The 27948-nt window shown below is 46.0% G+C and overlaps 2 protein-coding genes across 3 annotated transcripts in view; both read left to right on the top strand.

Moving 5' to 3' along the window:
- The window catches only part of LOC134575199 (gastrula zinc finger protein XlCGF26.1-like), a 145091-nt gene extending 135881 nt beyond the window's left edge, over positions 1-9210 (top strand). Inside the window, exon 4 of one of the 2 annotated variants that reach the window (XM_063434445.1) lies at positions 8507-9210. In XM_063434445.1, coding sequence (XP_063290515.1) covers positions 8507-8940 — 434 coding nt within the window. In that variant the 3' untranslated portion in view covers positions 8941-9210. The remainder of the gene's footprint in view (positions 1-8506) is intronic. The other variant, XM_063434444.1, reaches the window with a different exon arrangement.
- The window catches only part of LOC134575178 (oocyte zinc finger protein XlCOF6-like), a 108479-nt gene that overhangs the window by 24106 nt on the left and 56425 nt on the right, over positions 1-27948 (top strand). The gene's annotated exons all lie outside the window — the stretch shown is intronic.

Genomic DNA, 27948 nt, shown 5'->3' with positions numbered 1-27948 from the left:
ATTGGCATATCCTGAGGTGGCCGAATGAGATCCCACGCTTCCTGCGGGCCCTAGATATGCCTGACATACATGTGACAAACTGGATACTGGACTACCCACCGGCTCGACCCACGGGCCCGAATACACCGGCAGATATCCTCCGAGAGGGGGCAACTTCGAGGCCGATCCAACGCAGAGGCGGCCCTGTGGCACCTGAAGAGTGAATACAGCGAGACCCCCCCGGAGACGTAAGATCCCGGCTGAGCTGACCCTCCAAATTGTTTCATCTTTCCCTCTGACACCTCCCCGGATGATCAAGGAGAAGACCCATGGTGATCCCCACCCCCCCCCCCCCCCCCCGTGAACCCGCAGGACACATGGCGGCAGAGGGACGCAGGGACAATCCCGCTAGGGTATGTACCAACCCCCCCCCCCCCCACCTCACCAGGCCATTACCTCCCCGAAGCCCCGAGGGCTCCTTTAGAAGGTTTGGGAGGGGTACAGCGGGGGAATTAGAAGCTCCAGCCAGGTCGCCCGGGAACCACGCTCCAAGGGCCTTATCTCCACCCCCGGGAAGATAGAGAGGTTTGGGTGGGGGACGGGGAGCTGGGGAGGGATACCCCAAAGGATTGATGTATACGAGACAGTCCCTTGAAAGACTTAAGTGTTTGAAAACTGCTGCTTAATACTGATCCTTGGGTATCTCCGGAGAGGAGGCGGCTGGTCCCCCAGGCAAGCACGGAGGCCTGATTGTCCTGCCCGACAATTAATGAGAAAGGGTCAACATAGAAAACACACGGGGACCGGGAAGGGGAGGGCTGCAGCTGGGGAGGGGGGTCTATGGAGGAAGGACACGCTCTCACCCCGCCCCGGGTGCCCAACTCAGGCTCCGCCGCCTGCCAAAAATCTGCGGCGTCCTGGCTGAAAGGGGCGCGGGGTGACGGCGTCTCCGGGGGGCTCACGGAATGACACTGTATGATATGAGCCTGTAGTGTAAACGTTACACCGATAAGGGGCGATCTATTAGTTGAGCTATCTTTTTACCTAGCTCTGTATACGCCATGTTCCAGTTTTGTTTACGCTGCACCGCACAGGAGCTGTTTTGTTGTCACAATACCATTTTGCCTAGCTATATGTGTAATCTGTACCTGTAATGTCGCCATTACATTGAATTGGTAGTGTTTACTTGTTGAGCTGCCATTCTACCCAACAATATACGTTGAAGGCCCTATGTACGAGACACCACATGGAGGGAAGCGGAGGAAACTATGGTCCTGGTTAACGGTGTTTCTATATGGACCCCGGGAGGGAGGGAGTTGGGTAGCGGTCCGACACGCTGTTAGCTGACTGTGGGCTTCGATAGGTATCACGACATAATAGAACCAAGCCCGATGAGCCGGAGAACCCCACAAAGAAGACGGCCCCCAACTTTCGCACACTACGCGAGCAGGGTCTGGGCTGGGCGACTGCTACCCATACGACCCGAGACGGAGAGGCCCAAATGACAGAAGAGATTTTACCCTACAGCTGATTTCACCGGTGGGGAGGGAGCCGATGGAGGTTGACGACTACACGACCTACACATAGGGACGACATACCCCGTAGGGAGCCTTCCACGCACCCCACGCAACTGACCTACTTTGTAAATACCGGCCAGGGTTCTGAGGGACGACCCAAAGACGGCCCCTGAACAACCTCACCTGACCGAGGTTCGACGTTGCTCTGACTATACCCACGGATTACCCAATCCCAGACGTTTACACTTCTCCAGACTAACCCCCCCACCTCTCCCCCCCCTTTTTTTTTTTTTCCCCCCGGCCCGCGCTACACCTGAGTGAGGGCCCCGCATCAAACGGGCATGGCACTGTTTCGACCGGCGCAGCTTACGTTGTGGTCACACAATGTTCGTGGGCTCAACATACCCGAGAAGCGCGCGCAACTCCTCCGTAGGCTCTGGGCAGAGAGAGTGTCCATAGCGTTCCTGCAGGAGACGCACTTCAGAGAGAGAGATGCACCGACTCTGACGAATAGACGCTTCCCACAGGGCTACTATGCAAATCACCCAGACGCCCGAAAAACAGGGGTGGCGATTCTATTCGCACACACGATTACGTTTATTCTCAAAGAAACATGCAAGGATCCAGGTGGTCGTTATATCTTCCTTAAAGGTACCATTGCGGACACCCCATATACTTTTGCATGCGTGTATAGCCCTAACCGTAGGCAACACGTCTTCCTAACTAAAACCCTGGCCAAACTTGAGAGGTTTAGGGACGGCCTCCTGGTCATGGCAGGGGACCTCAACGCCCCGCTTGACCCGAATATGGACTCCTCAACGGGCACAAGTGCGATCCCGGAGCACTGCCTGCGCTCGATGCGACGCTCCTTGGCCAAATCAGGGCTCCAAGACTGCTGGAGAGTCGCCCACCCAGATGACAAGGACTTCTCATATTACTCCGCGGTCCACAAGCGATATAGCAGAATCGACTACGTATTCTTGCCCCAAGAACGGCTGACCCACCTCCAAGACGCGAAGATTGGAATAATGCACCAATCCGACCATGCGCCCATCCTGATACGGATGGAATCCCCGCGTTTAAATCTGCAGAATGACACTGGAAACTCAATGAGACCCTCCTTGATGATTTGGAAGCCAGGACTTCAGCCTGCCAGGCACTCAAGGACTTCTTTGACACGAACGCAACAGAAGACGTGTCCCCCCAAACGCTGTGGGAGGCACATAAATGCGTTATCCGAGGACACTTCATAGCCCTTGGCTCACAGCGCCGGAAAAGCAGAAACAAGAACATCTCCGATCTCACCAAAAGGATAGCCAGCCTAGAGGACTCTCACAAAAATTCCGCAGAGGACAATGTATACCTACAACTCACAGACGCCCGCAGGGCTCTGGCGGATCTCCTGCCTCAGGGCCTGCTACACTCCCTGCGGAAATCTGCGAGATTCTTCTATGAGCACTCCAATAAGAGCGGCAGACTTTTAGCGAAAATGCTCAGGGAGAAAAGGAGATCCCAGCACATACACAAAATCAGTACTCAACAGGGACGATCCACAAGAATGCCAGAGGGAATCATGGAAGCCTTTAGGGAGTATTACAAGGACCTTTATCACCAGTCCCAAGCCCAAACGGGAGACGCAGTGAGACTACACAGCCGGAGGGTGTCGGACTATCTATCGCAAACCGTCACACGTAAACTCACGCCGAACCTCGCGGAGGAGTTAGATGGACCCCTGACCATGGTGGAACTAACGGCGGCCCTGAAGCACTCAAAGCCGCATCGAGCACCGGGCCCGGATGGCCTCCCTCTGACGTACTTGCGGACATTCCGGGAGGTTCTCATACCCAGGCTTCTGACGAGCCTCAATGCCTTACGGGATGGCGGAGCCTTCCCCTCAGACACTCTGGCGGCAACGATCACAGTGATCCCCAAAGAAGGGAAAGACCCCTCACTCTGCTCCAGCTACAGGCCGATTTCACTACTCAATGCGGACCTGAAGCTGTTCACGAAGGCCCTCTCCTTGAGAATATCCAGGATTCTACCGGACCGAATACACCCGGATCAGGTCGGCTTCATTCCGGGGCGGGAAGTTAGAGATGATACTATTCGCGCATTAAATGTTATCCACTATGCGAGATCCAAAGACCGGGACACCGTATTACTCTCGACGGACGCCGAAAAGGCGTTCGACCGAGTAGACTGGACATACTTAAACGAAACACTAAGACATTTCGGCTTCGGGACACATATGCGCACATGGATCTCCGCCCTGTACTCTACGCCGACCGCTCGGATTCGTGTGAACGGAGGCCTGTCACAACCGTTTCCCATTCGTAACGGGACCCGCCAGGGATGTCCCCTGTCCCCCCTCCTGTTTGCCCTCTCCCTGGAGCCATTCCTGGAGGCGGTCAGACGGGATGGGGGCATAACAGGGGTTCGCATAGGTAAGGTGGAACACAGAGTGGCGGCATATGCTGACGATATGCTGTTCTTCCTCGAACAACCCTTGATCTCCGTCCCCAACCTCCTACAGGCATTCCGTAGGTTTGGGCAGGTGTCGAATCTGAAACTCAACCTGGATAAGTCGGAAGCGATGCAACTAATGCGGAACGAAGACGACGTCCGTAGACTTAGTACACAATTTTCCTTCTCCTGGTGCGCGGTGAAATTGCGCTACCTGGGCACCTGGCTTCCGAACGACCTATCGCAGGTCTACCAATTGAACTTCCTTCCCCTCCTCAAGTGTATAAAGCAAGACCTCCAGCGTTGGACGACAAGCTACATCACTTGGTTTGGCCGTATCAACGCGGTCAAAATGAATGTGATGCCACGGCTGCTATACCTCTTCGCCACCCTGCCGATAAATATTCCACACTCGTTCTTCAAGGAGGCGGACTCGGCCATTCGCGGGTTTGTATGGAATCACAAAGCCTCACGCATTCGTAGGACAGTCATGGAACGCCCTAAGTTGGCTGGCGGGCTGGGACTACCGTCGGTTCTGACTTATTACCAAGCCACACATCTACACAGAATAGTGGACTGGCATGTTGGTGACAGTCCAAAACAATGGGTGGACATGGAACTCCAGCAAACACAAGGCCAATTCCCTTCTAAACTGTGGTTGGGACGAGCCACCTTCCCGGAGCTACGCATGGACAACCCCATGATCGACGCGACCACTAAGACCTGGTGCAAAACCCGCCATGCCCAGCAACTAACTACCTCACCGAACCCCTTGACCCCTCTCACCCACAACCCGGAGCTGGCGGGAGGTTTACCCCCTGCAGCTTTCAGGGGCTTCCAGCAACCCGATTGGATTTACGTAGGCCGGTGGTGCGCAGGGAGAACACTCAAACCGTTGCCCGACTTACTGGGAGATACGCGGCCCACACAGCTGGACGAATTCCGCTACCACCAGGTGCGGACGTATGTTACTAGAATGGCGGGTCAGGACCACCTACACAGACAACTCACTGGCTTCGAGCGGCTATGCACGAACCGGGCTCACATAGATCACGGGGTATCGCTCCTGTATAAGACCCTTCGAGGGAACATAGACACCAGCCCAGTAGACTACAGAGGCAAATGGGAACGGGAGACAGGTACGCAACTCACGGAACAAGACTGGGACAAGGTTGTCCTACTCACCCATAAATGCTCCATTAGTTCGAAGGTCCAGGAGACCGGATATAAATTGTTGTCCCATTGGTACCGCACACCCGACATCCTGAGACACTTCTCCGACAACAACACGGGCTCGTGCTGGAGATGCAACTCGGCTATAGGTACGACCTTGCACATATGGTGGTCATGCCCCCGACTAGAGCCATACTGGCGGCAGATTAACTCGAAAATTAAGGAAATCACTGGAAGCGATCTTCCCCTACTACCCATGACGATGCTCCTACACCACACTTCGGTCCCCACCAGGCTATATAAACAATCACTGACCATCCACATGCTGAACGCCGCGAAAGCACTGATCCCCCTACATTGGAACAGGGCTTCGGTACCCACCTTCAGCCAATGGGTTGACAAAGTAGAATCAATTTACGAGATGGAATCGTTGACCGCTTCCCTGCAGGGACGCTCGGACAAGTGCGCCCTACAATGGTACCCGTGGAGGCATTACATTTCTACGGGTAGAACATGAAGGCACAGGGGCACGCCGGGCTCCGGGGGCTGGACCCAGTACGAATAGACGTGTGATCGCGACGGTGCGCTGCCCGAACATGAGACTAGAGCTCGCCAATGGGGACCTCACCCGGGCTGTTGACCTAAGGCTACATTGACCCCTACCCGTCCCCCCCAACCCCCTGCCCCTTCACAACCACCTCCTACCGGACACCCCCCCTTCCCCAGACAGACCAGACGAGAGACGGAACAACCCGACAGGTTGGAACCCGACCAGGAAGTGGGAAAAAACCACAGCAAGGAACGCTCAGGCTACCACCCTCTACCGACAGGACTGACCCTTACATTTACTGTACCGTTAGGCTTGATAGACCCCATAGGGGAAGAAGGTCGAGAATCGACTCAGGTGGATACTAGACTAACCCTCGCAGACACCGGACGCAGTTAAACCAAGAGACAAACTACCCAGATCACTAGGAGACCTAAGCTAACTGCTATAAGGGCGGAGACTGGGCAGAACATGGGACAATTAACACGGGCATCTGTCCATTCGTAGGGACAAACCATAGCCAGAGCTAAACAGAGTGCACCCTTAGGTGAACCCTATCACACACACTCACCAATACATCAGCATAGGTCCTCCTATACCTCTTCAGTTTCTAATCTTTGTGCCCACACGCAAAACCTTACGAATGGGGAGATGGGTTGAAACTAGGTCTGGAGGGTTACTCTTCATTGTAACGTACACCGGCCAGTAAGGGCTTGACCTGCCTTCCGTAACGAATTACTAAGTGAACTTGCATGTCATTGAACCTACCAAAGTAATGTGTACAAGCTGCCAATCCTCAGTTTAGTTGTCTACCATTATCAACACTGTACAGAAAAAGCATTGTTCCGACTGTACCTTTGATTGTTACTTTTGAAAACTTAATAAAAATTGATTGACACAAAAAAAAAGTCAGTTCTGCTCCTGATGCTGTGTGTCGTCCAGTCATTGGGATCTGTATGGGGATATTCGTGGATTACCTTGTTTGCTGGAATTATTACTTCATGGTATTTTTACTACTTGTTCTTGAGCCTCACTGGGATCTTTAGTGGAGTTAACCTGTGGAATACCAGGCCTCCGCTACACCGAGGTTCTGAGTGTGACTGGCAATATACACTTTTAATTTCTGTCTTAACACAAAATGTCTGCCGATATGAATATACATTATAAAGGGACTGAGCATGTGACTTTCCTTGCCATTTCATAAGGAGGAGTCTGGCATCCATATTGGTGTTCAAAAAGGTGCTCAATACTCCCCCTGGAGGTATAATTCTAAAACTCTTTATAATAAACTGTATTAAGTGATATCTAATTAATCGGGCCATAATAAACCAGTGTCCATTACAGAGATGTAGTCCACAAAATATGGAGTGTCGAAGGTTGCCTACCCCTGTTATAGACTGTAAGTTAGGTTCTAATTCTGAATAAATATACCAGTTACCTTGAAACAGCATTGTTCAATATTTTACAATCACATCCTGGATCATTTACCTTGTAGTGTATTTACATAACTCTAAATGAGATAAAAGGTTTGTAATTCTATTTGTTTTCTTTCCAGTAGATGGCTCTCTAAACGCAAGTGAAACGGATGATTTACCCATCCATGTTCTGTCAGCGAATCGTGTGACTGAAGGTAGAGTCGCAGATGATCTAGGAGGAAATTCTGTGACATTTAATGAACTAAGTAAGAGACCAAGTGAATCTGTGATATCTGAAACAGCTTTATATGAAGAAAGAAATCTACCAGATGGAGAGATTTACTCATTGAAAGAATGTTCCCAAACAAAATCCACATTACACACGGAATATCCATCTACTCATATTAAGGAGGAACCAACCTCATGTGAAGAGGAAAACCTCACAGACAATGAAATTTATACACCCAGAGAACCGGCAGAATATCCATCTTCTAATATTAATGATGATCCAATCTCATGTGAAGAGGAAAACCTTACAGACACTGACATGTATACACCCAGAGGACAGACAGAATATTCATCTACTCATATTAATGATGATCCAGTCTCATGTGAAGAAGGGAATCTCACAAACGCTGACATTTATACACTCATAGAACATATACATTATCAATCCACACCTATTAAGGAGGAACCAGCCTTATGTGACGAAGGGAATCTGACAGACACTGACATTATTACACACGGAGAACAGACAGAATATCCATCTTCTCATCTTAAGGGGGATCCAGTCTCATGTAAAAAAAGGAATCTCACAGAAACTGACATTTATACACCTGCAGAACATACACAGTATCTATCGACACACATTAAGGAGGAACCAGCCTTGTGTGAAGAAGGAAATCTCACACACACTAACATTATTAGACTCACAGAACATACACAATATTCATCTACACAAATTCAGGATGAGCTAGCTTTATGTGAGGAAGGGAATCTCACACACACTGACATGTGTTCCTATACAGAACATATATGTTATCCATCCACACATATTAAGGAGGAACCAGCCTTATGTGACAAAGGAAACGTCACAGTCACTGACATTTATACACCCACAGAACTTACACAGACAGAATGTCCATTTACTCCTGTTACAGAGGATTCAGCCTTGTGTGAAGAAGGAAATCTCGGTGATGTGGACATTCATAGCTCTGCTTGTGATCTTGTGAAACAATACAAAAGTAATACCAATAACTTTAATGATCAGAAAGTTTCACCCACAAATTTAAATCAAATGAAATATCAGAGATTCTGTAAAGGGAAGAAATTGACTTGTTCTGATTGTGGGAAATGTTTCAGTCATAAAATCAGCCTTAATAGGCATATGATGATTCACACACAAGAGAAACCATTTTCATGTTCTGAATGTGGGAAATGTTTCACTCAAAAAAGCAACTTTTATACACATCTCAGGATTCACACAGGAGAAAAACCATATTCATGTTCTGAATGTGGACATTGTTTCAGTCATAAATCAAGGCTTATTACCCATAAACGGATTCATAGTGGAGAGAAACCTTTCTCCTGCTCTGAGTGTGGGAAATGTTTTAATCTGAAAGGCAACTTAAATAAACATCTCATGATTCACACAGGAGAGAAACCATTTCCATGTTCTGAATGTGGGAAATGTTTCAGTCGTAAAAACAAACGTGATAGCCACATGAGGATTCACACAGGAGAGAAACCATTCTCATGTTCCGAATGTGGGAAGCATTTCAGTCATAAAAGAAACATTGATAGACACGTTATGATTCACAGAAGAGAAACCATTTGCATGTTGTGAATGTGGGAAATGTTTTTCTCAGAAAGGTTACCTTAATTCTCATGAAAGATTTCACAATACCAATAAATCTAAAACAGAAAGGAGTTAAGGCGCTCACTATAATAAAATAAAAAAACTCCTTGCAACTATATCTAGCAAACCAAAGATTAATAAGTGCCTAACATTAAAAGATCTATGGAGTTACACTAATGGTATACATACATGAATAAATGTGTATCTTGTCATTATTATTATTTAAAAAGCGCCAACAAATTCTGCAGCGCTGTACACTGGGACGTACATGTTACTTAATAAAAAAATAATAGTGTAATAATTCAAAAAAAGTGAATATATAATGAAAGTGCCAAGGGAGAACTCACTATATAGAGCTACTAAGAGCTCTGCTGTAGAAGGCATGGATGGTATAATTAACAAAAAGGCAAAAGATGCAACAGCGCTAAGTTATAAAAAGGAGGGGGGAGGCAGCACTCCTAAATGGGTAAATTCTCTCCTAGATACCCAAAAAAGGAAACAGACAATATACAAAACACAGAGAGAAGGGTGCGCCAAGGGATAAGAGATGAAGCAGAAATTAGAGAACTTTGTGGGTATGACAAAATATAATAAGATATACTATAAAAAACTGTCCAAAATATCAGAAAAAAAGTCTAAATAGTCAACCTTGATGGGATGATTATGCCTTGCGTGGTATGTTGATCAGCTTAGGTGAGTATGTCATCCGATAAATTCAGGGACATATGAAAAAAGAAACAAGAGACTCCAATGATGCCGTACGTCTTGGTACAGGTATTGTTATATAAAGGTAAGTCTAAAGAAGTGCCTACTCACGTGGCATAGAGCTAAGACCAGCTCTGGTATGGATTGCCTGCAGTGGTATTGATCCCCCACTTATGGGAAAACAGAGGGCGGTATTGGTCTCAGCAGCAGTCTTATTTAACAGGGGTTAGAAACCTCAGGTATATATAAAAAATAGTGCAACAATAGTGCTCACTGTATAAAATATGCAAGATATGATAAAAACCAAAAGGTTATACTCACATGTAACTGAGCAGACAACCCACTCAGTTATATAGGTGTGGGTGATATAATCCCCACCAAGGATGCATGGTGAGGTCCTTTTTTGGAAATGATGGATCAGGATGCCAGGTAAAAAAAAAAGGAAGGAAGAAAAAAAAAAAGGTTCTGGTACAATAGAGTATTAAAAGAGTAACCAACAACCTTTTATTAGAACAAAATCAATCAAGTGGTTTTTTTTTTTGTTTTTTTTTTTACCACTTGAAAAAGCCCACCGAGTGAAACGCGTTGTGGATTGATTTTATTTTGTTATAACATTTTTAAAAAAATGTACACTACTGTTACACCAGATATGAGTTGCACTGGTGTGACACTGTGCCCTGGCAGGCCCTGAAACGCACACTTGTGAAGGAAACTGACTGCTATTATATTACAGTCCAAAAAGTTTTTGTTTTTTTTAAATGCAAGCTATTGTGACACCAGTGAGTGAGTGGTGGCACTGGGCAGGCCCTGAAACGCACCCTTGTGAAGGAAACTGACTGCTATTATATTACAGTCCAAAAAGTTTAGTTTTTTTTAAATGCAAGCTATTGGGAAACCAGTGAGGGAGTGGTGGCACTGGGCAGGCCCTGAAACCCACACTCGTGAAGGAAACTGACTGCTATTATATTACAGTCCAAAAAGTTTAGTTTTTTTTAAATGCAAGCTATTTTGACACCAGATATGAGTGGTGGCACTGGGCAAGTGGGCACAGTATACGCTGTGAGCCTGACCCACACGCTGGCAGACAACTAACTGCTATTCTATCTATTACAGTCAAAAAATAAAAAAAAATGTTAAATGTACACTACTGTTACACCAGATATGAGTTGCACTGGTGTGACACTGTGCCCTGGCAGGCCCTGAAACGCACACATGTGAAGGAAACTGACTGCTATTATATTACAGTCCAAAAAGGTTTTGGTTTTTTTTAAATGCAAGCTATTGTGACACCAGTGAGTGAGTGGTGGCACTGGGCAGGCCCTGAAACGCACACTTGTGAAGGAAACTGACTGCTATTATATTACAGTCAAAAAAGTTTTTTTTGTTTTTTTTTTTTAAATGCAAGCTATTGTGACACCAGTGAGTGAGTGATGGCACTGGGCAAGTGGGCATAGTATATGCTGTGAGCCTGACACACAGGCTGGCAGGCAGGCAACTGCAATTTACACAGAAAAAAAAAGCAGACTGATGTTCTAGCCCTAAAAAGGGCTTTTTGGGGTGCTGTCCTTACAGCAGAGATCAGATGAGTCCTTCAGGACTGTAGTGGAACCCTAGCCTAGCTATCAATTTCCCTATCAAATCAGCAGCAGCTACACTGTCCCTCCTCTCACTAAGAATGCAGCTTCACAATGAATGTAAAATGGATGCTGTCCAGGAGGTGGGAGGGTCTGCTGCTGATTGACTGGAATGTGTCTGCTGACTGTGAGGTACAGGGTCAAAGTTTACTCAATGATGACAAATAGGGGGCGGACCAAACAGCGCATATGTTCGCCATCCGTGGCGAATGCGAACAAGCGATGTTCGCCGGGAACTATTCGCCAGTGAACCGTTCGGGACATCACTAGTTTGTTTTCCTGGCACTATAGGATCCCTTTAAATAGAAAGGGACTTTTAAATTGCCACAGCTGTGAAATTAATAATAACAATGTAGCCACCCAAACTAGCAGAAAATTTTTAAAATTTACTTCATTCTCACCGATATTTTCTTCTCCCGGATGTATGCCATGGCGGCACTACAGATGGGTATAGCCCCGCCCCCTTCCAAACTGGACAGGAACACCTAATTAAAACAATAAAAGAGACGCCTCCTCCTACCCCTCGGTCTGAGTCCAAAGCCACAAATGAGAAACCAAAAAATAAGGGTGGGACTGTAGTGCTACCATGGCATACACCCGAGAAAAGAAAATATTGGTGCGTATGGAGTAAATTTTCTATTTTCCCGGATATATCCATGGCAGCACTACAGATGAATTGTATCCAAGCTAAGGATGTAAGGGAGGGGCAGAAAACAACCAACACTAAAATATGATGCCCAGAAACACTCTTTAATTATGTACAGAATTACAATGCTGCTGATAGGACACTTCTCACGAATTTAGAAGTAGAATATCTGGCAACATCCAACTGATAAATGGTGAATGAAGGTGTTCAATTAAGACAAGGCTGACGCTGAACAAATGCGGTCAGGAGGAATATTTGCTGCAGCTTCCCATGAAGAAGCCAATGACGTGGTGGAATAGGCCCTGAGACCCGACGGGATGTAGAAGCTGATTGACCCTTATGACCCCAGAAGGAAAGATAAAGAGGCTACATGATTTTCTAATGCCAGAAGTACATTTCAGGTAAATGGAAATACAACAGACCAAGTCCAGACAATTCCATTTATTTTCCTCTTCAGTTGAAGCATGAGGGAAGAATGCAGGTAAGACAATATCCTGTTTAATATGGAAAGAAGACATGACCTTAGGACGAAAGGTTGGAATAGTCCGAAAAATAACTCTATCCTCTTGCAGTATAATAAAGGGGATTCACATGAAAGAGCCTGAAGCTCTGAAACCTTCTACTTGATGTAAGAGCTACCAGAAGAACAGTTCTCACTGTTAAAGTCAATAAGGCAGTATGCTCTATGGGCTCAAATGGCGTACCAGACAAACCTTGCAATACCAGAGGCAAGTCCCAGGGAAGAGAGCAAGAGCTTACCGGAGGATGCAATTTCAGGACTGGCTGAAAATATCTACATATATCTGGCTCAAAAGCTAACTTTTGATGGAGAGAGCTGAGATTTGCACTTTAACCCCTTAAGGACACATGACGTGTGTGACACGTCATGATTCCCTTTTATTCCAGAAGTTTGGTCCTTAAGGGGTTAAGGGTGCTAAAACTAAGGCCTTTATCAAGTCATTCCTGTAGGAACTGAATGATGTTGCTTATACCTGGAAGCTGAGGAGAAATGTCATGAATATGACACCAGCCACAGAAAATAACTGGTGTTGAAATGACAGATCTAGAGAGAGATCCTGGGATAATTTCTGAAGCAGAGGAAACCATTGTCGTCTGGGCCAATACGGAAATATTGCTAGAATGGTCACAGGTTCTTGTTGGATTCTTTTTCAACAGAGGAAAAATGAGAGGAGTTGGGGGAAAGCTCCCCTGTCTAAATCATGCATTGGCAACCATGGCAACGCTCCGTGCGGCACGCTTTCCGCGAGATTTATACAAGGGAGCTGCTGGGAAGGTAAGTAAGAACTTGCTGTGTGCCCCCACTGCACAGTCCATGCTACGGGACCACCAGGGAATGCCATATCCCCCCTCCCTGGCCAGGTAAGAAGCTTTTACACACATTACATACCTATACAAACACACACTCTGCATTATATAAACACACTACACAAACACACTGCATTCACTATACACACACTACACAAACACACACACACTGCATTCATTATATACACACAATACACAAGCACACCTCATTCACTATACACACACTACACAAACACACATACTCAGCATTCATTATATACACACACTACACAAACACACACACTCTTCATTCATTATATACACACACTACACAAACACACTGCATTCACTATACACACACTGCATTCACTTTATTATATATTTCTAGAAGAGTTGAGCGGACACCTGGCGGGTTTGGCCGAACTTTGAAAAAAAGTCTGGGTTCGGGATCGAACTTGACCCCGAATTTGACCTCGAACCCCATTAAAGTCAATGGGGACCCGAACTTTTGTGCACAAAAATGCCTCTGAAAAAGTCCTGGAAAGGGCTAGAGGGCTGCAAAAGGAAGAAAAATGGGGGTAAGAGTAGGACAAGTGCCCTGCAAACAAATGTGATTAGGGAAATCACTTAAAATAACATAAAAATTAAAAATACAGCTGAGTCATATAATAGCACTAGATGGAATCTTTGATTTTAGCTTTGGAAGAACATAAATCAAAATCTAAAGCATGGTTGTCAGGAGGATCAACAGAATTATCCATTTGAGATAGGGTTGGAGTGCAGGGTATTCTCTTTCATTGTTCAAACTGAGCTCAACTCCTGATGCATGGAGAAAAGGCCTTCACAAGCCTCTGCTATTGTGTTCATGGTTTATACTATGTGACCCATAGGTTGAGGAGGCGGTGACCGTGGCAGTGTAGGTGGAAGCAGCAGTGGAGGAGGAGGAGGTAGCCAACACTGTTTTTTATATATATATATATTATATATATATATATATATATTTTTAATTGGGGTAGCCCCCAAAATATTGGGACATATAAAAAAGAAACATTTGCGGCCTGCGGTGCATTTCTTGCACTTGTGATGCATGGAGAAATGCTCAACTCCTGATGCATGGAGAAAAGGCCTTCACAAGCCTCTGCTATTATGTACATAGTTTATACTAAGTGACCCATGGGTTGAGGAGGCGGTGACCGTGGCGGTGTAGGTGTAAGCGGCGGTGGAGGAGGAGGAGGTAGCCAACACTGTTTTTATTTGTTTTTAATTTTTTTTTTTTATTGTGGTAGCCCCCAAAATATTGGGACATTTAAAAAAAGAAAGCTCTGTTCCGCAGAGCGACTGACTCCTGCGTGCTGCAGCTGAAACTCCACTATTGCCTGCTGCTGCTCACACAATCTCATGATGCGGTGAGCGGGAAGGCCGAAGTTATGCTGCAGTGCAGACAGACGAGCAGCAGCAGAGTGAGAACACCAAAAGCATGAGCAGACCGCCCGCACTTTCTGCAGCAGCTCTGATATATCTGGGTAGTTTTTCAGGAATTTCTGCACCATCAAATTCAGCACATGCACCAGGCAAGGGATGTGCGTCAAACCGGCTATGCCCAGAGCTGCTACGAGATTTCGCCCATTATCGCACGCCACCAAGCCGGACTTGAGGCTCAGTGGCAACAACCACTTATCGGTCTGTTGTTCCATACCCGTCCACAGCTCCTGCGCGGTGTGGGGTTTTCCCCCCAAACATATCAGTTTTAAAACAGCCTTCTGTCGTTTCCCCCTGGCTGTGCTGAAGTTGGTGGTGAAGGTGTTACGCTGACCGGATGAGGAGGTGGTAGAGGAGGAGGAGGCATCAGGAGGCAAAGCTGTGTACCCAAATAAAGATTGTCAAACTTTGTATCCTGGAACTGTGTCCCATCCGGATACTGGGGAAATGGGTCTGACCTATTCTAATCAAAGGGGATAACCATCGATTACCCAGGTCCCGCTTCAATTGAACCTGGTGGGATCCCATGTCCTGCCAACAGACCCATGGACTACAGTGCTCTAAAGCGACCTACACTGCAGGACTTGTATGGAGCCAGAGGAATATCGCCTGGTGGGCGTAACAAGGCTGAATTGACTGCTGCGCTCATGGAGGACGACCAGGCACGCAGTGAGGCAACGAACCCCAGCAAGTGGCCATAGATGAGGAGGAAGTGCGCAAGGAGGTGGAACGGCACCTGGCATATTACCGAGAGCCACCCTCAGAGGAGATTGTCAGCAGGACCTTTTTGGAGGTGCAAGCCTATTTCCTTGCCAATAGACAGAGGGCGACCTCCATGAACCCAGATGAAGGAAGAAGGGAGCAGAGGGCGCCGGGAAGCACAACCACCCTGGCCCACAAGCTACCATACAATGCCTTCAAAGAGGTCAAGGAAGCAGAAGAAGGCATCGATGATTTTCTACAAGACTTTGAGCACCAGTGCCTACTCCAAGACGTGGACCCCAGCGACTGGGTCACCATCCTGGCCAGCAAACTAGTGGGGTAGTCAGCAGATATTTACTGGGCTGTACCAGAAGAGCAGATCAGAGACTATCCCTTTATTGCACAAATCCTCCTGGCCCGGTATGCAGTCACTGTCAGGATCGGGACAGGGATCCAACACGCAGAATACAAACAGTAGCCAGATACGTATACCGGACCTTAGAATGGCCGGACTAACGTAAGTAGTACAGTATAGAATGGTCAAAGACAAGCCGAGGTCGAGGGTAACAGAAGACAGGTAAGCGAGAGACAAGCCGAATCAAGGGTAACAGAGATAAGCAGAGTAAGGTAAACAAGCCGGGTCAAAACCAAAAGGGATAATCGAATACACAAGCACTGAGTGACTAGAACAAGCTAGAACCACGACAGGGCAATGAGCTAATGAACGAAGCTCTGTTAAATACCCTGTTCAGAGCAGTAACCACGCCTCCGAGGCGTCCTGATTGGTCCTGCAGCAATTGAGTGACAGGTCGTTCCGGAGGAGTGTCCTGATGACAACTTCCTGCCTAGATGCTGTAAAAGGCAGTCACTCCCTCGCGGCCGGCCTTGCATGACCGGATAGACCTTTGGGAAGGGAGCCATCAGGCCGTCTGGATGGAGGAACAGCTAAGTCTCTACCTCTTTCGGAGGTAGAGACCGCAGGTACCCTGACAGTCACCCCCTAGCAATACCGCCGAAAGTTTAGGGAGACCCGGAAAGGGGAGCAGGACTCCCATGTGGAGTGGGCATGCCGCATCACAAGGGCCAGCCAGAACTGGCTCAACTCCCATCAAGCCAAGTTCCCAGAGGAGATCACCCAGCTTGTCATGCTAGAGCACTTTTTCAATGGGCTCCCCAACGACAAGGCAACAACATGTCATCCATATCAACTTTCAATGCCACTTTCTGCGCCTACCATGGTGACCACGGGTAACGAGGAATCAGGGTTCAATTCCAGAGAGGGAGCCTGAGAAATGGCTACCACATGCAAGGAAGGCATGACCCACTCCCAACGCGGGAAGGTAGTGACGACAAATAACAATACAGGACTCTTTAGAGGCCCTGTAATTGTAATGAGTCCACTTGAAATCCTTTAACTCTGCTCAATTGGAGGGCAAGTCCCTCTAATTTTACAAAACTTTGTAAAATAATACAATGTGAGCAAGATATTACTTTGCTGCAGAGGGATTTAGATAGACTGGAGGACTGGGCACTGAAATGGCAGATCAAGTTATGCACTTCGGTGTAAAGAATACACAAGCAACGTAAACCCATAATGGAAGCGAATTAGGGATAACAACACACGAAAAGGACTTGGGAATTGTTATAGACCACAAACTATGCATCAATGTGCAATGTCAATCAGCAGTGGCCAAGGCCAGTAGGGTATTGTCATGCATGAAAAAGGGCATTCATTCTCGGGACGAGAATATCATTTTGCCTCTTTATAAATCACTGGTAAGACCACATATTGAATATGCTGTGCAATTTTGGGCACCTGTTCTAAAGAAGGATATTATGGCACTAGAAAAAGTGCAGAGGCGGGCTACAAAATTAATAAAAGGAATGGAACATATCAGCTATGAAGAAAGGTTAACAAATTGAAACCTATTTAGTTTAGAAAAACGTCGCCTGAGAGGGGATATGATAACATTATACAAATATATTTGGGGCCAATACAAACCATTGTGTGGAAATCTATTCACAAACCGTACTTTACATAGGACACGAGGCCATGCGCTTAGACTGGAAGAAAGAAGATTTCGTCTAAGGCAAAGGAAAGGTTATTTTACTGTAAGAACAATCAGGATGTGGAATTCTCTGCCTGAAGAAGTGGTTTTATCAGAGTCCATACAGATGTTCAAACAGCTACTAGATGCATACTTGCAAAAAAAGAATATTCAAGGATATAATCTTTCAATGTAGGGTAATAACTGCTTGATCCAAGGATAAATCTGACTGCCATTCTGGGGTCAAGAAGGATTTTTTTTCCTAGCTTGTTGCAAAATTGTGCTTCAAATTGTTTTTTTTTGCCTTCTTTTGGATCAACAAAAAAAATAAAAAAAATGTGAGGAAGGCTGAACTTGATGGACGCAAGTCTCTTTTCAGCTATGTAACTACCGTATATACTCGAGTATAAGCCAACCCGAATATAAGCCGAGGCCCCCAATTTTACCCCAAAAAACTGGGAAAACGTATTGACTCGAGCAGGGCCGGCCTTAGGCATTTGGGCGCCCTGTGCGAAAAATCTTCACAGCGCCCCCCCTTCCCGACCCCCCTCCCCCACTTCTTCCCCCTTCCCACACACCCTGTCACACACACACACACAGGCAGACAGCCTAAGCTCCGTCAAACCCGGAAGTACGAGGAGATACCGGGAGGGTTTAAGGCATGACAGGCAGTCATACACAGACAGCCACACACAAACACACACACACACAGACATAGAATGTGACGGCAGATAAGAACCATTCGGCCCATCTAGTCTGCCCAGATAGTCACACACACAAACACACACACACACACACACACAGGCAGACAGCCACACACACACGCACACACACACACAGGCAGACAGCCACACACACAGGCTGGCAGTCACACACAGACAGCCACACACAAACACACAGGCAGACAGCGAAACACACAGAGGCAAACAGCCACACACACACACAGACAGTCACACACACACACAGACAGTCACACACACAGACAAACAGTCAAACACACACTGGCAGACAGCCACACACACACAGGCAGACAGCCACACACAGTCAGTCACACACACACACACACAGACAGACACACACACACACACACACACATGCAGACAGTCACACACACACACACATAGGCAAACAGTCACACACACACAGGCAGACAGCCACACACACACAGGCAGACAGCCACACACACACAGTCAGACACACACACACACTCACTAACAGACACACACACTAACAGACACACACATTCACCCACATTAACAGACACACACACTAACAGACACAGACACACACTAACAGACACACACACTCACCCACATTAACACATTTTTTAACATTTATTTAAACACCCCCCCCCCAGCCTCCTTACCTTTGGGAACGCTGGAGGGGGGGGGTGTCTCTTCCTCCCTGGTGGTCCAGTGGCTGCTGGGTGAGCGGCACTGGCTGGCGGGCGGGCGGCTGGCGAGGGAGCACTTCCTCTGAGCTGTCTGCTCAGCTCCCTTGCGTGCCTCAGAGTGAGGCTGGGAGCCGGAATATGACGTCATATTCCGGCTCCCAGTCTCACTCTGAGGCGCGCGAGGGAGCTAAGCAGACAGCTCAGAGGAAGTGCTCCCTCGCCAGCCGCCCGCCAGCACTGCCCGACCGCCTAGCAGCCCGCCGGCATGTCTGTTAGCCGCAAGGCTAACAAGACATTTGCCTTGGGCATTTGGGGGCGGCTTTTTTTGCCGCCCCCTGGAAAATGCCGCCCAAGGCAAATGTCTTGTTTGCCTTGCGGCTAATACGCCCCTGCCGTGTGAGCTATGCGGCCGCAGGGCGCCCCCTGCTCCATGGCGCCCTGTGCGGCCGCACAGCTCGCACACCCCTAAGGCCGGCCCTGGACTCGAGTATAAGACTAGGGTGGGAAATGCAGCAGCTACTGGTAAATTTCTAAATAAAATTAGATCCTAAAAAAAATATATTAATTGAATATTTATTTAGAGTGTGTGTATAATGAATGCAGTGTGTGTATGAATGCAGCGTGCGCGCATGAGTGCAGCGTGTGTGTATGAATGCAGTGTGTGTATGAATGCAGTGTGTGCATATGAGTGCAGTGTGTGTGTATGAGTGCAGTGTGTGCATGAGTGCAGTGTGTGCATGAGTGCAGTGTGTGCATGAGTGCAGTGTGTGTATGAGTGCAGTGTGTGTGTATGAATGCAGTGTGTGTGTATGAGTGCAGTGTGTGTATGAGTGCAGCGTGTGTATGAGTGCAGCGTGTGTATGAGTGCAGCGTGTGTATGAATGCAGCGTGTGTATGAATGCAGCGTGTGTATGAATGCAGCGTGTGTATGAATGCAGCGTGTGTATGAATGCAGCGTGTGTATGAGTGCAGTGTGTGTATGAATGCAGTGTGTGTATGAATGCAGTGTGTGTGTATGAGTGCAGTGTGTGTGTGTATGAGTGCAGTGTGTGTGTTTGAATGCAGTGTGTGTATGAATGCAGTGTGTGTGTATGAGTGCAGTGTGTGTATGAGTGCAGTGTGTGTGTTTAAATGCAGTGTGTGTATGAATGCAGTGTGTGTGTATGAGTGTAGTGTGTGTGTGTGTGTGTGTGTTGCAGAGCCTTGGTGGGGGGTGGGCAATTTTATTATTTTTTTAATTATTTTAATTTTTTTATATTATTATTTTTAATTTAATTTAATTATTATCCTTATATATTTTTTCCTCCCCCCCTCCCTGCTTGATATATGGCAGGGAGGGGGGCTCTCCTTCCCTGGTGGTCCAGTGGCATTGGAAGTTCAGTAGGGAGAGGATGCTGCCGCTTTCAGGGATAGATTAGGAAAGAATTCTGCAAACTAGTACATTAGTGGGGTGCACTTCATTTCAGCTGCAGTTTCAGCTGCAGCAGGTCAGTCGCTCTGCACCAGACTTAGTTACATAGTTACATACATACCGTATATCCTCGAGTCCACTATGACCCCGCGGCTCTCGCGAGATTTACACTGGGAGCTGACAGAGGTGCTGAACGGACGGCGCGGAGGAGGAGAGAGCTGACAGGAGCTGCAGGAGAGGTAAGTTACAGCTCTGACAGCCCCCACAGCCCCTGTCTGTATTATGGCAATGCAAATTGCCATAATACAGACTATTGACTCGAGTATAAGCCGAGTTGGGGTTTTTCAGCACAAAAAATGTGCTGAAAAACTCGGCTTATACTCGAGTATATACGGTATGTATGTAACTATGTAACTAAGTCTGGTGCAGAGCGACTGACCTGTGCCTGCTGCAGCTGAAATGAAGTGCACCCCACTAATGTACTAGTTTGCAGAATTCTTTCCTAATCTATCCCTGAAAGCGGCAGCATCCTCTCCCTACACTAATAAGAGCTCATGTGACGTGCGGCGCTACGTGACTCCAGTTATATATAGAGGCTGGGTCACATGCTGCACTGGCCAATCACAGCCATGCCATTAGTAGGCATGGCTGTGATGGCTTCTAAGGGCACACAAGTCAAACGCTTGTTGATTGGCTGCCCTGCAGCCTTTCAAAATGCGCCATTAATTCGCCGAACACCGAACTCCAACCCGAACATACAGTGATGTGTCCGTGTTTGGGTCCGTGGTCCAAAAAACAATGTTCGGTACGAACTAGAACTTTACAGTCTGGGTTCACTCAACTCTAATTTCTAGCTAAAAAAAACTCTATCCAAACTTCAACAATATAAATGGATTAAAAGAGAAACAAAAGGAAAGGAAATCAACTGAACTGCAACAGAAAGAAAATGAAGACAATACCTAACCACAACATCAGGAACTCCAGAAGCTCTATTGACAGAAGTCAAGTATTTTTGGCAATAACCTGGGGAGACTAGGACCGAACAAAATAGAGCTGGAACGACGTTGTCACTTCTGCCGTTATTGCGTTCCAAGTTACGTTCCACCAAGAACTGGAGAACTGGAAATGACGTGCTACCTTCTGCGCATGCGTATCATTACGCGGCGTTCCCGCTTGCGTTCCACCATTGGAACGCATACACAAACCCCAGACTACACAGTAACAAAGTAAGGAAAGAGGTCACACAGGGATAACCTTAATAAGCCTACAACCTTACCTGAGTAAGTAAATAGTAAAGAGGATCCCTAGACCAGCCTTCATTGCTTTGTTATGGGCAAATGCAAATATTACAAGTTTTAGAATGAAATGTTGTATTTCTTAAACTGTGATATTGCAAACTGACAAGGTGTTAGAAATGGAACATATTGTTTTTCATAGATGTTTCTTTAAGCAATAACCTCAGTGCATAATATGTTTGCGCCATTTTGTCCCAGACGAATTACAATAACAATAATGCATAAACAAGCTTCAAGGCTATACTATGACTCTTTCAGTACACAATATACTGTGGTAACCTTAGTAGATAAACTCAGGGTTACCAGACTGTTCAGACTGTAAGATGCCATCTCGTCTCAAGTCAGGGAACTTCCCCATGATGTGTGCACCCTTAAGTTTCTATGGCCTTGTATTTTTGCCAAGTTAAGGGAGGTCGTAAAATGAATAAAGTAAAAGAAGTGTTACTTTTTCATATATGAACTACGCTGACCCTAAAATGAAGACACCTAAGGTACAAATAGGTGCACTTTTAAATGTTAAGGGACAGAGGGGAGACTTGGAGACAGACGCTGCTCCATCTTAAAATGACAGAGAGGCTGACATGATGACATGTTCAGAAGGGTATGTTAACCTATTAATGATATTTGCAAGCATTTAGTTTAATCTTATAAACTCTGCTATAAATTATTGTAATGGATTTTATATGTCTATATTTATATTTTTATTTAATAAATATCTAAAAGACAAAACTTTATTGCTTCCAAGCCAATCCTTATTTTATATTGTATTCTCAATTATTTATATATGTTAAATAGAGGATCTCTTACTAACTATATAAAATGATGGCTAAGATATCTGTATGGTTAGCCCTACTAAGTTCTATGCTTTAAGACGTTATACAATTGATTACAATTGGCGCTCAACGTAGGGCTTGTACTTGGAAGCTTTTACTATACAATAATAAATACCTAGGTAACCTCTTAAACGTAAGAGAAGACACAATACTTTGTCATGGCACAAGTCTTGAAATATCAAGAATCTAATGAGCCATTTGTAGCCCAGACTCAGGGAGAGATCTTCATCATGAAGAGATGATTTTAATGTGAACTTGTACAAGGCATTTTAAGTTCAGGTTCCAGGTACATTGTAATTAGCATACAATGCTGAAATGAATTAATATCATAAGAGAACAAATATACATACAGTTGCAAGAAAAAGTATGTGAACCCTATGGAATGATATGGATTTCTGCACAAATTGGTCATAAAATGTGATCTGATCATCATCTAAGTCACAACAATAGACAATCACAGTCTGCTTAAACTAATAACACACAAAGAATGAAATGTTGCCATGTTTTTATTGAACACACCACGTAAACATTCACAGTGCAGGTGGAAAAAGTATGTGAACCCCTAAACTAATGACATCTCCAAGAGCTAATTGGAGTGAGATGTCAGCCAACTGGAGTCCAATCAATGAGATGAGATTGGAGGTGTTGGTTACAGCTGCCCTGCTGTCACGGAATATACTCCAACACGCAAGAATAGTCCAACTAGAGGCAAGAAAACAAGATACGTCTTACCGGGCCTTAGAATGGCCGGACTTGACGAGGACAGGAAAAGACAGATTCCAGAACGAGCTGAGGTCAAGGGAACAGAGAGACAGCGTCAACTAGAACTAACCAAGGACTGGTACACAGGAGAGGAAACCGGCGAACAAGACAAGGCAGGGATAAAGAGAAAACGGAGTCAGGAACAAAGCCAAGGTCAAGCATGAATAAACCAAAACTGAACGATACAAGCACTAAAGGGAACTGAATCAGAAACTACGATAGGGTAGGGAGCTAGGGGAAAGGTGAGTATAAATACCTATTAGATTAATTTGATTGGCCCTTGTCATATCCACGCCCCCAAAACGTGAGAGTATGGGGAATGTGGAATGACATGGGCCAATGGGAGACCTTTTTAATTTTTTGCTCCCACTGTCCCTTTAAATGCTTCCAGTACCAGGCGCGTCACGTGACCGCTTCTCGCGGTCAGTGCACGCCTCCCCTTCAGTTGTAGGACGGCGTGCGGCGGAGAAGGAGGACCTCGTCCGGCCCCTGGAGAGGGTAAGTACAGCTACACCTGCCCTGTAAAAAACACACACCAGTTCTGGGTTTGCTTTTCACAAGAAGCATTGCCTGATGTGAATGATGCCTCACACAAAAGAGCTCTCAGAAGACCTACGATTAAGAATTGTTGACTTGCATAAAGCTGGAAAGGGTTATAAAAGTATCTCCAAAAGCCTTGCTGTTCATCAGTTCACGGTAAGACAAATTGTCTATAAATGGAGAAAGTCCAGCACTGCTGCTACTCTCCCTAGGAGTGGCCATCCTGTAAAGATCATGATGCAGAGTTTATGCTTGCAAGGATAACCAGACCTAATCCACCTGGTTATTCGCATAAATACTCCTATACTTTAGAGGGGTTAATTATATAATAACCATTGAACGTAATAAGTTGGTTGTTCTTCCTGTAAAGGAGAGAGAGACTTGCCCTAAAAGCTTATTCATGGCTAGGACAAGCTCATATAGAGAGAGGTAATGTACTTCTGACTCCTGGAAAGAAATATTGATGGTTCAATATGGGAAATACTGTAATTTATGTGTTTAGTAATTGTAAGCATTTGCTTATTGTCACATTACTCATGTACTGTTTATTGAAATATTAATATCCAACATACTTTTTGAATTACTATATATTGGAAGTTTGCCTCATGGTTATAAATATGTTTTTGTGGGGGCGGGACCTGACAGCCAAGATGGCCAGTCGCACATCCTAAGAGCTCCTGCTTTCACGGGCGTAAGTGAGCTGAAACCGAGCGATATGAACATGTTAGCAACACAGGGTGACCGGGAACAATCAAGGAACACCAAACTAAACAAAACGGTACCAGCCCGGCACCGGTGCAATGCTGAAAAGCCTCTACCGGCCATGCGGCCTAAATCGGAGTGAAGCCTGAGGCCCGGGGAAGGCGGCCGATTCCCCGGCACGGGACACGCTCGCAAAAGAGAACCCGCTACAGCCCTGCTGCCCCCCCCCCCCTCTGGACCGGCGGGGGACATCCCGGTCCTCGCTGGGGACGATTACCCCCATACCACCGCCTAAACAAGCGACGAAACCTGCAACTAAACGAGACAGTCCGGGCCTAGCCAAGATGGCGGATCGGACGCAGCCTAGAACCGAGCGAATGCCTATTAAGCCACCCAAGCACACACTAGAGTTCGTTGGCTGGCTAAGCACCTACCTCTGGGCAAAATATAAAGCCCGAAGACAATCACACAGGCTAGCCATGAAAGCAGTGATGGCGTGGATTCGCCCGGCCGCCCGGCGCCACCTGCAGGGGAACCCTCCTCGTAATTCCAGAGCGGCCCCCAGACGGAAACTAAGCCGAAGCTCATCAGGGCGAGAGACGGCGCCGGGTCCACGGCATGCTGAACCTCACGAACCCACGCTATGGTACAAGACCCGACCTATCCCTTACCCTGCGGTCCCAGCAACCGACATCCAGCAGAGCACAAACACACGTGCAGATACCCACACAGCCCACTGCGACGCAGATCAAGACGCAACACAGCCGGATTCCGGGGAACGAAACCGGCGGAGCGCTCCCCCACAGCGCACTGGGGAGGGACCCCAGAGAGCTACAGATCAACCAGATCGAGCTGAGCAGAGGACAGACACCGGAATAGGCTGACCGCTGAACGGTGTCACTAAACCGCATCAACCTGAGCACTACGAGACACTGAGCCTTGCGGCAGCTAGCTCCACGTTATGGGACTCTCGTAAGCCACCCTGATGAAACATCTCCGTTAATACTTATACTCATGTGTTAATACGATCTGTAGATTAGCATGGTTTAGCTCAGCTTGTTCTTACCGCACCTTTGTTTTAAATATATTTCTGTAATCGACTAGCATTTCTACAGGGCCGACTGCATGATACCTAGCATGTACCCAAACAGACACAACACATGTAATCGCAGTTGAACCCTGTCCAGCATGTAACCTAATCTTAGCTATCACCTAAGCTATCTTGTTTGAACAATGTTTAGCATATTTTACATGACCCATCCAAGTTGCGTTTATGTCCTTTATTTTGACCGTATAGAGAGGCTTTAGTGATCTGCTTTCGGCTCTCTACTTTACTGTAAATGCTTTACTCTTGCTAGTAATCTAATCGAATGCTTTAAAAAATATAAAATGAGGCCGTTCCTCATGAGTGATGATGTACTGTATTGACGTTACCCCAAGCTGTATGAAAACCGTACACCCCCTCTTTATTCTGTACCCCATTTAACAAATGCCTCAATAAAAGAAAGATTAAAATAAAATAAAAATAAATATGTTTTTGTATGTGTTGATGCATGTACTAGGTTTACTTGGATATATCCTGTGCGAAGTGCAACCTCTGATGCCACGTTTTCTAGTCTCACTTCCTTAGTATGCATTTGGTATTCCCAGGACCATCCATTTGGATGGTGGTCCTGCAGTTACTGCAAAGGAAACCTAAACCTGGGCAACCTCATTTGGGTTACTTTGGGATTTCAGTGCCCCAGCCACCCCCAAAGTAGTGGGGTTGTGGTCTGGGAAAATGCTGAGGTTAAATTATTATTAACCAAGTTACTAGTTGCTTGCCCCACACAGTGGTATCTATTTATTCCTATGGTACAGATGAGCATTCACAACATACCTGATGATACAAATGGTGAGACACCATATGAAATGTTACACATTTTCCACTGACAATCATATTTCTGCACCAGGGAGAGCTTAGAACCATTGGAGAAATTTAGGGAATTCTTTTTCCAGCCCACCTCGCCTTGAACCACCACCTATTTCCTGCTGTTGGCCAGTTTGTCCTGGAGAGGGTGACTCAGAGAACGTTTACAGTAGTACTAATACTAAGTTGTCTTGTATGCCAATGATGGTTAGGGTAGGCTTGCTCTGCATTTACTAGCGGGATATGCCAGTATAGCCGACTACCACAACCTAACGTATATTATGCTATTGTGAGCCTGGGAGTTGTACCTAACATGCTAAGTCCAACCTGTTATAACCGTACACCGAAATGTCAATGTTATCATCTAATGCACAATCTTCAACAGTACATCCCACTGAGCACCATTTGATATCACTCCTGTAGAAGGTTTGCTGCATGCCTATATACTACTTAAAACCCGACTACTCTCGCATAGGCTAATCTGACCTGTCATTAAGCAAGCTAGCATACCGTTAAGCTATCAGTAAGTTAAAATATATAAGCCTGTTCGTCTCTCAACCTGTCACCTACTCTGAATAATACTAAAAAGGTGCACTGATTTTCTATGCCACACGACTGTTAAGATCTGTCAGTGTGTCTGCCTGCCCCAGCGGCTGTGGCGGTGCCAGCTTGTTCGATCTATTGTTATGTCCTTGGGCCCAGTGGTCTTAATGTTTTGCAGTTTATCTATAGTTCTAACCTTAAACATGTAATTTTCTGTCACTCTAAACATAGGACTAAGACCCTGAAACATTTCTATTTAATTAGAAAAAGTGCAGCAACTCGGATAAATGCTTAACTACTTACTACCTGATACCTGGCTAATCCTCCCTACGTATCTACTAGTTACACAAAACTCTATTTTATTGTTATGCAGTCACGTGTAAGCCATTGATCCATCTATTTAATATATTAAAAAAAAGAGGCAGAAGACTATCTGAGGTGATATATATTGAGCTGTTATGACCCCTACATGTATTTAATGTATCATCTCCCTCTCTTCATTCTGTATCCTTGCAATTTTATGCCTCAATAAAAGAAAGAATGACAAAAAAAAAATGAAATCACTTGAAAAGAACAAATCTTTCACAAAAAAAAAACAAAAACAAAAAAAACAGAGAACAGTAAGTTTTGATATTTTACAACCAGCTAAATACTTCCAGGACGCTCACAGAATCACTGACTGATGCAATGGATGCTGTTAAAGATGACAAGATAAAACAAACAGAGGACGACAGAAATGCCAACAGAATCATAGCCACGTAACAGACTGAATCATCATCTGACATCTGAACCTGCAAATGTGAAGGAGAAGGATGAACAGACAGACGTGATACATTCACAGTTAACATGGAATGTATGAAAAATGAATCAACATCATTATCGGAAAGACTCTGGAGAAAACAGACTGAACCTGAATTATCTTATACAGTAAGAGAGGAATGCAAAGATATAAGCAAAAGGATGCTAGAAAAGTGGTTATGGTGTCTCCTTCTTACAATTGGCAGCATTATCATAACATCAACCCTTGCTGTTGTTAAAACTGCATTGGGATTATGTTAACAAGCAGGAAGCACCTCAACTGAATTGGAC

The sequence above is a fragment of the Pelobates fuscus genome, chromosome 10 (genome assembly GCF_036172605.1).
Source record: "Pelobates fuscus isolate aPelFus1 chromosome 10, aPelFus1.pri, whole genome shotgun sequence".
NCBI lineage: Eukaryota > Metazoa > Chordata > Amphibia > Anura > Pelobatidae > Pelobates > Pelobates fuscus.
Note: the sequence above shows the minus strand (reverse complement) of the source record. Positions and strands in the feature narration are given on the sequence as shown.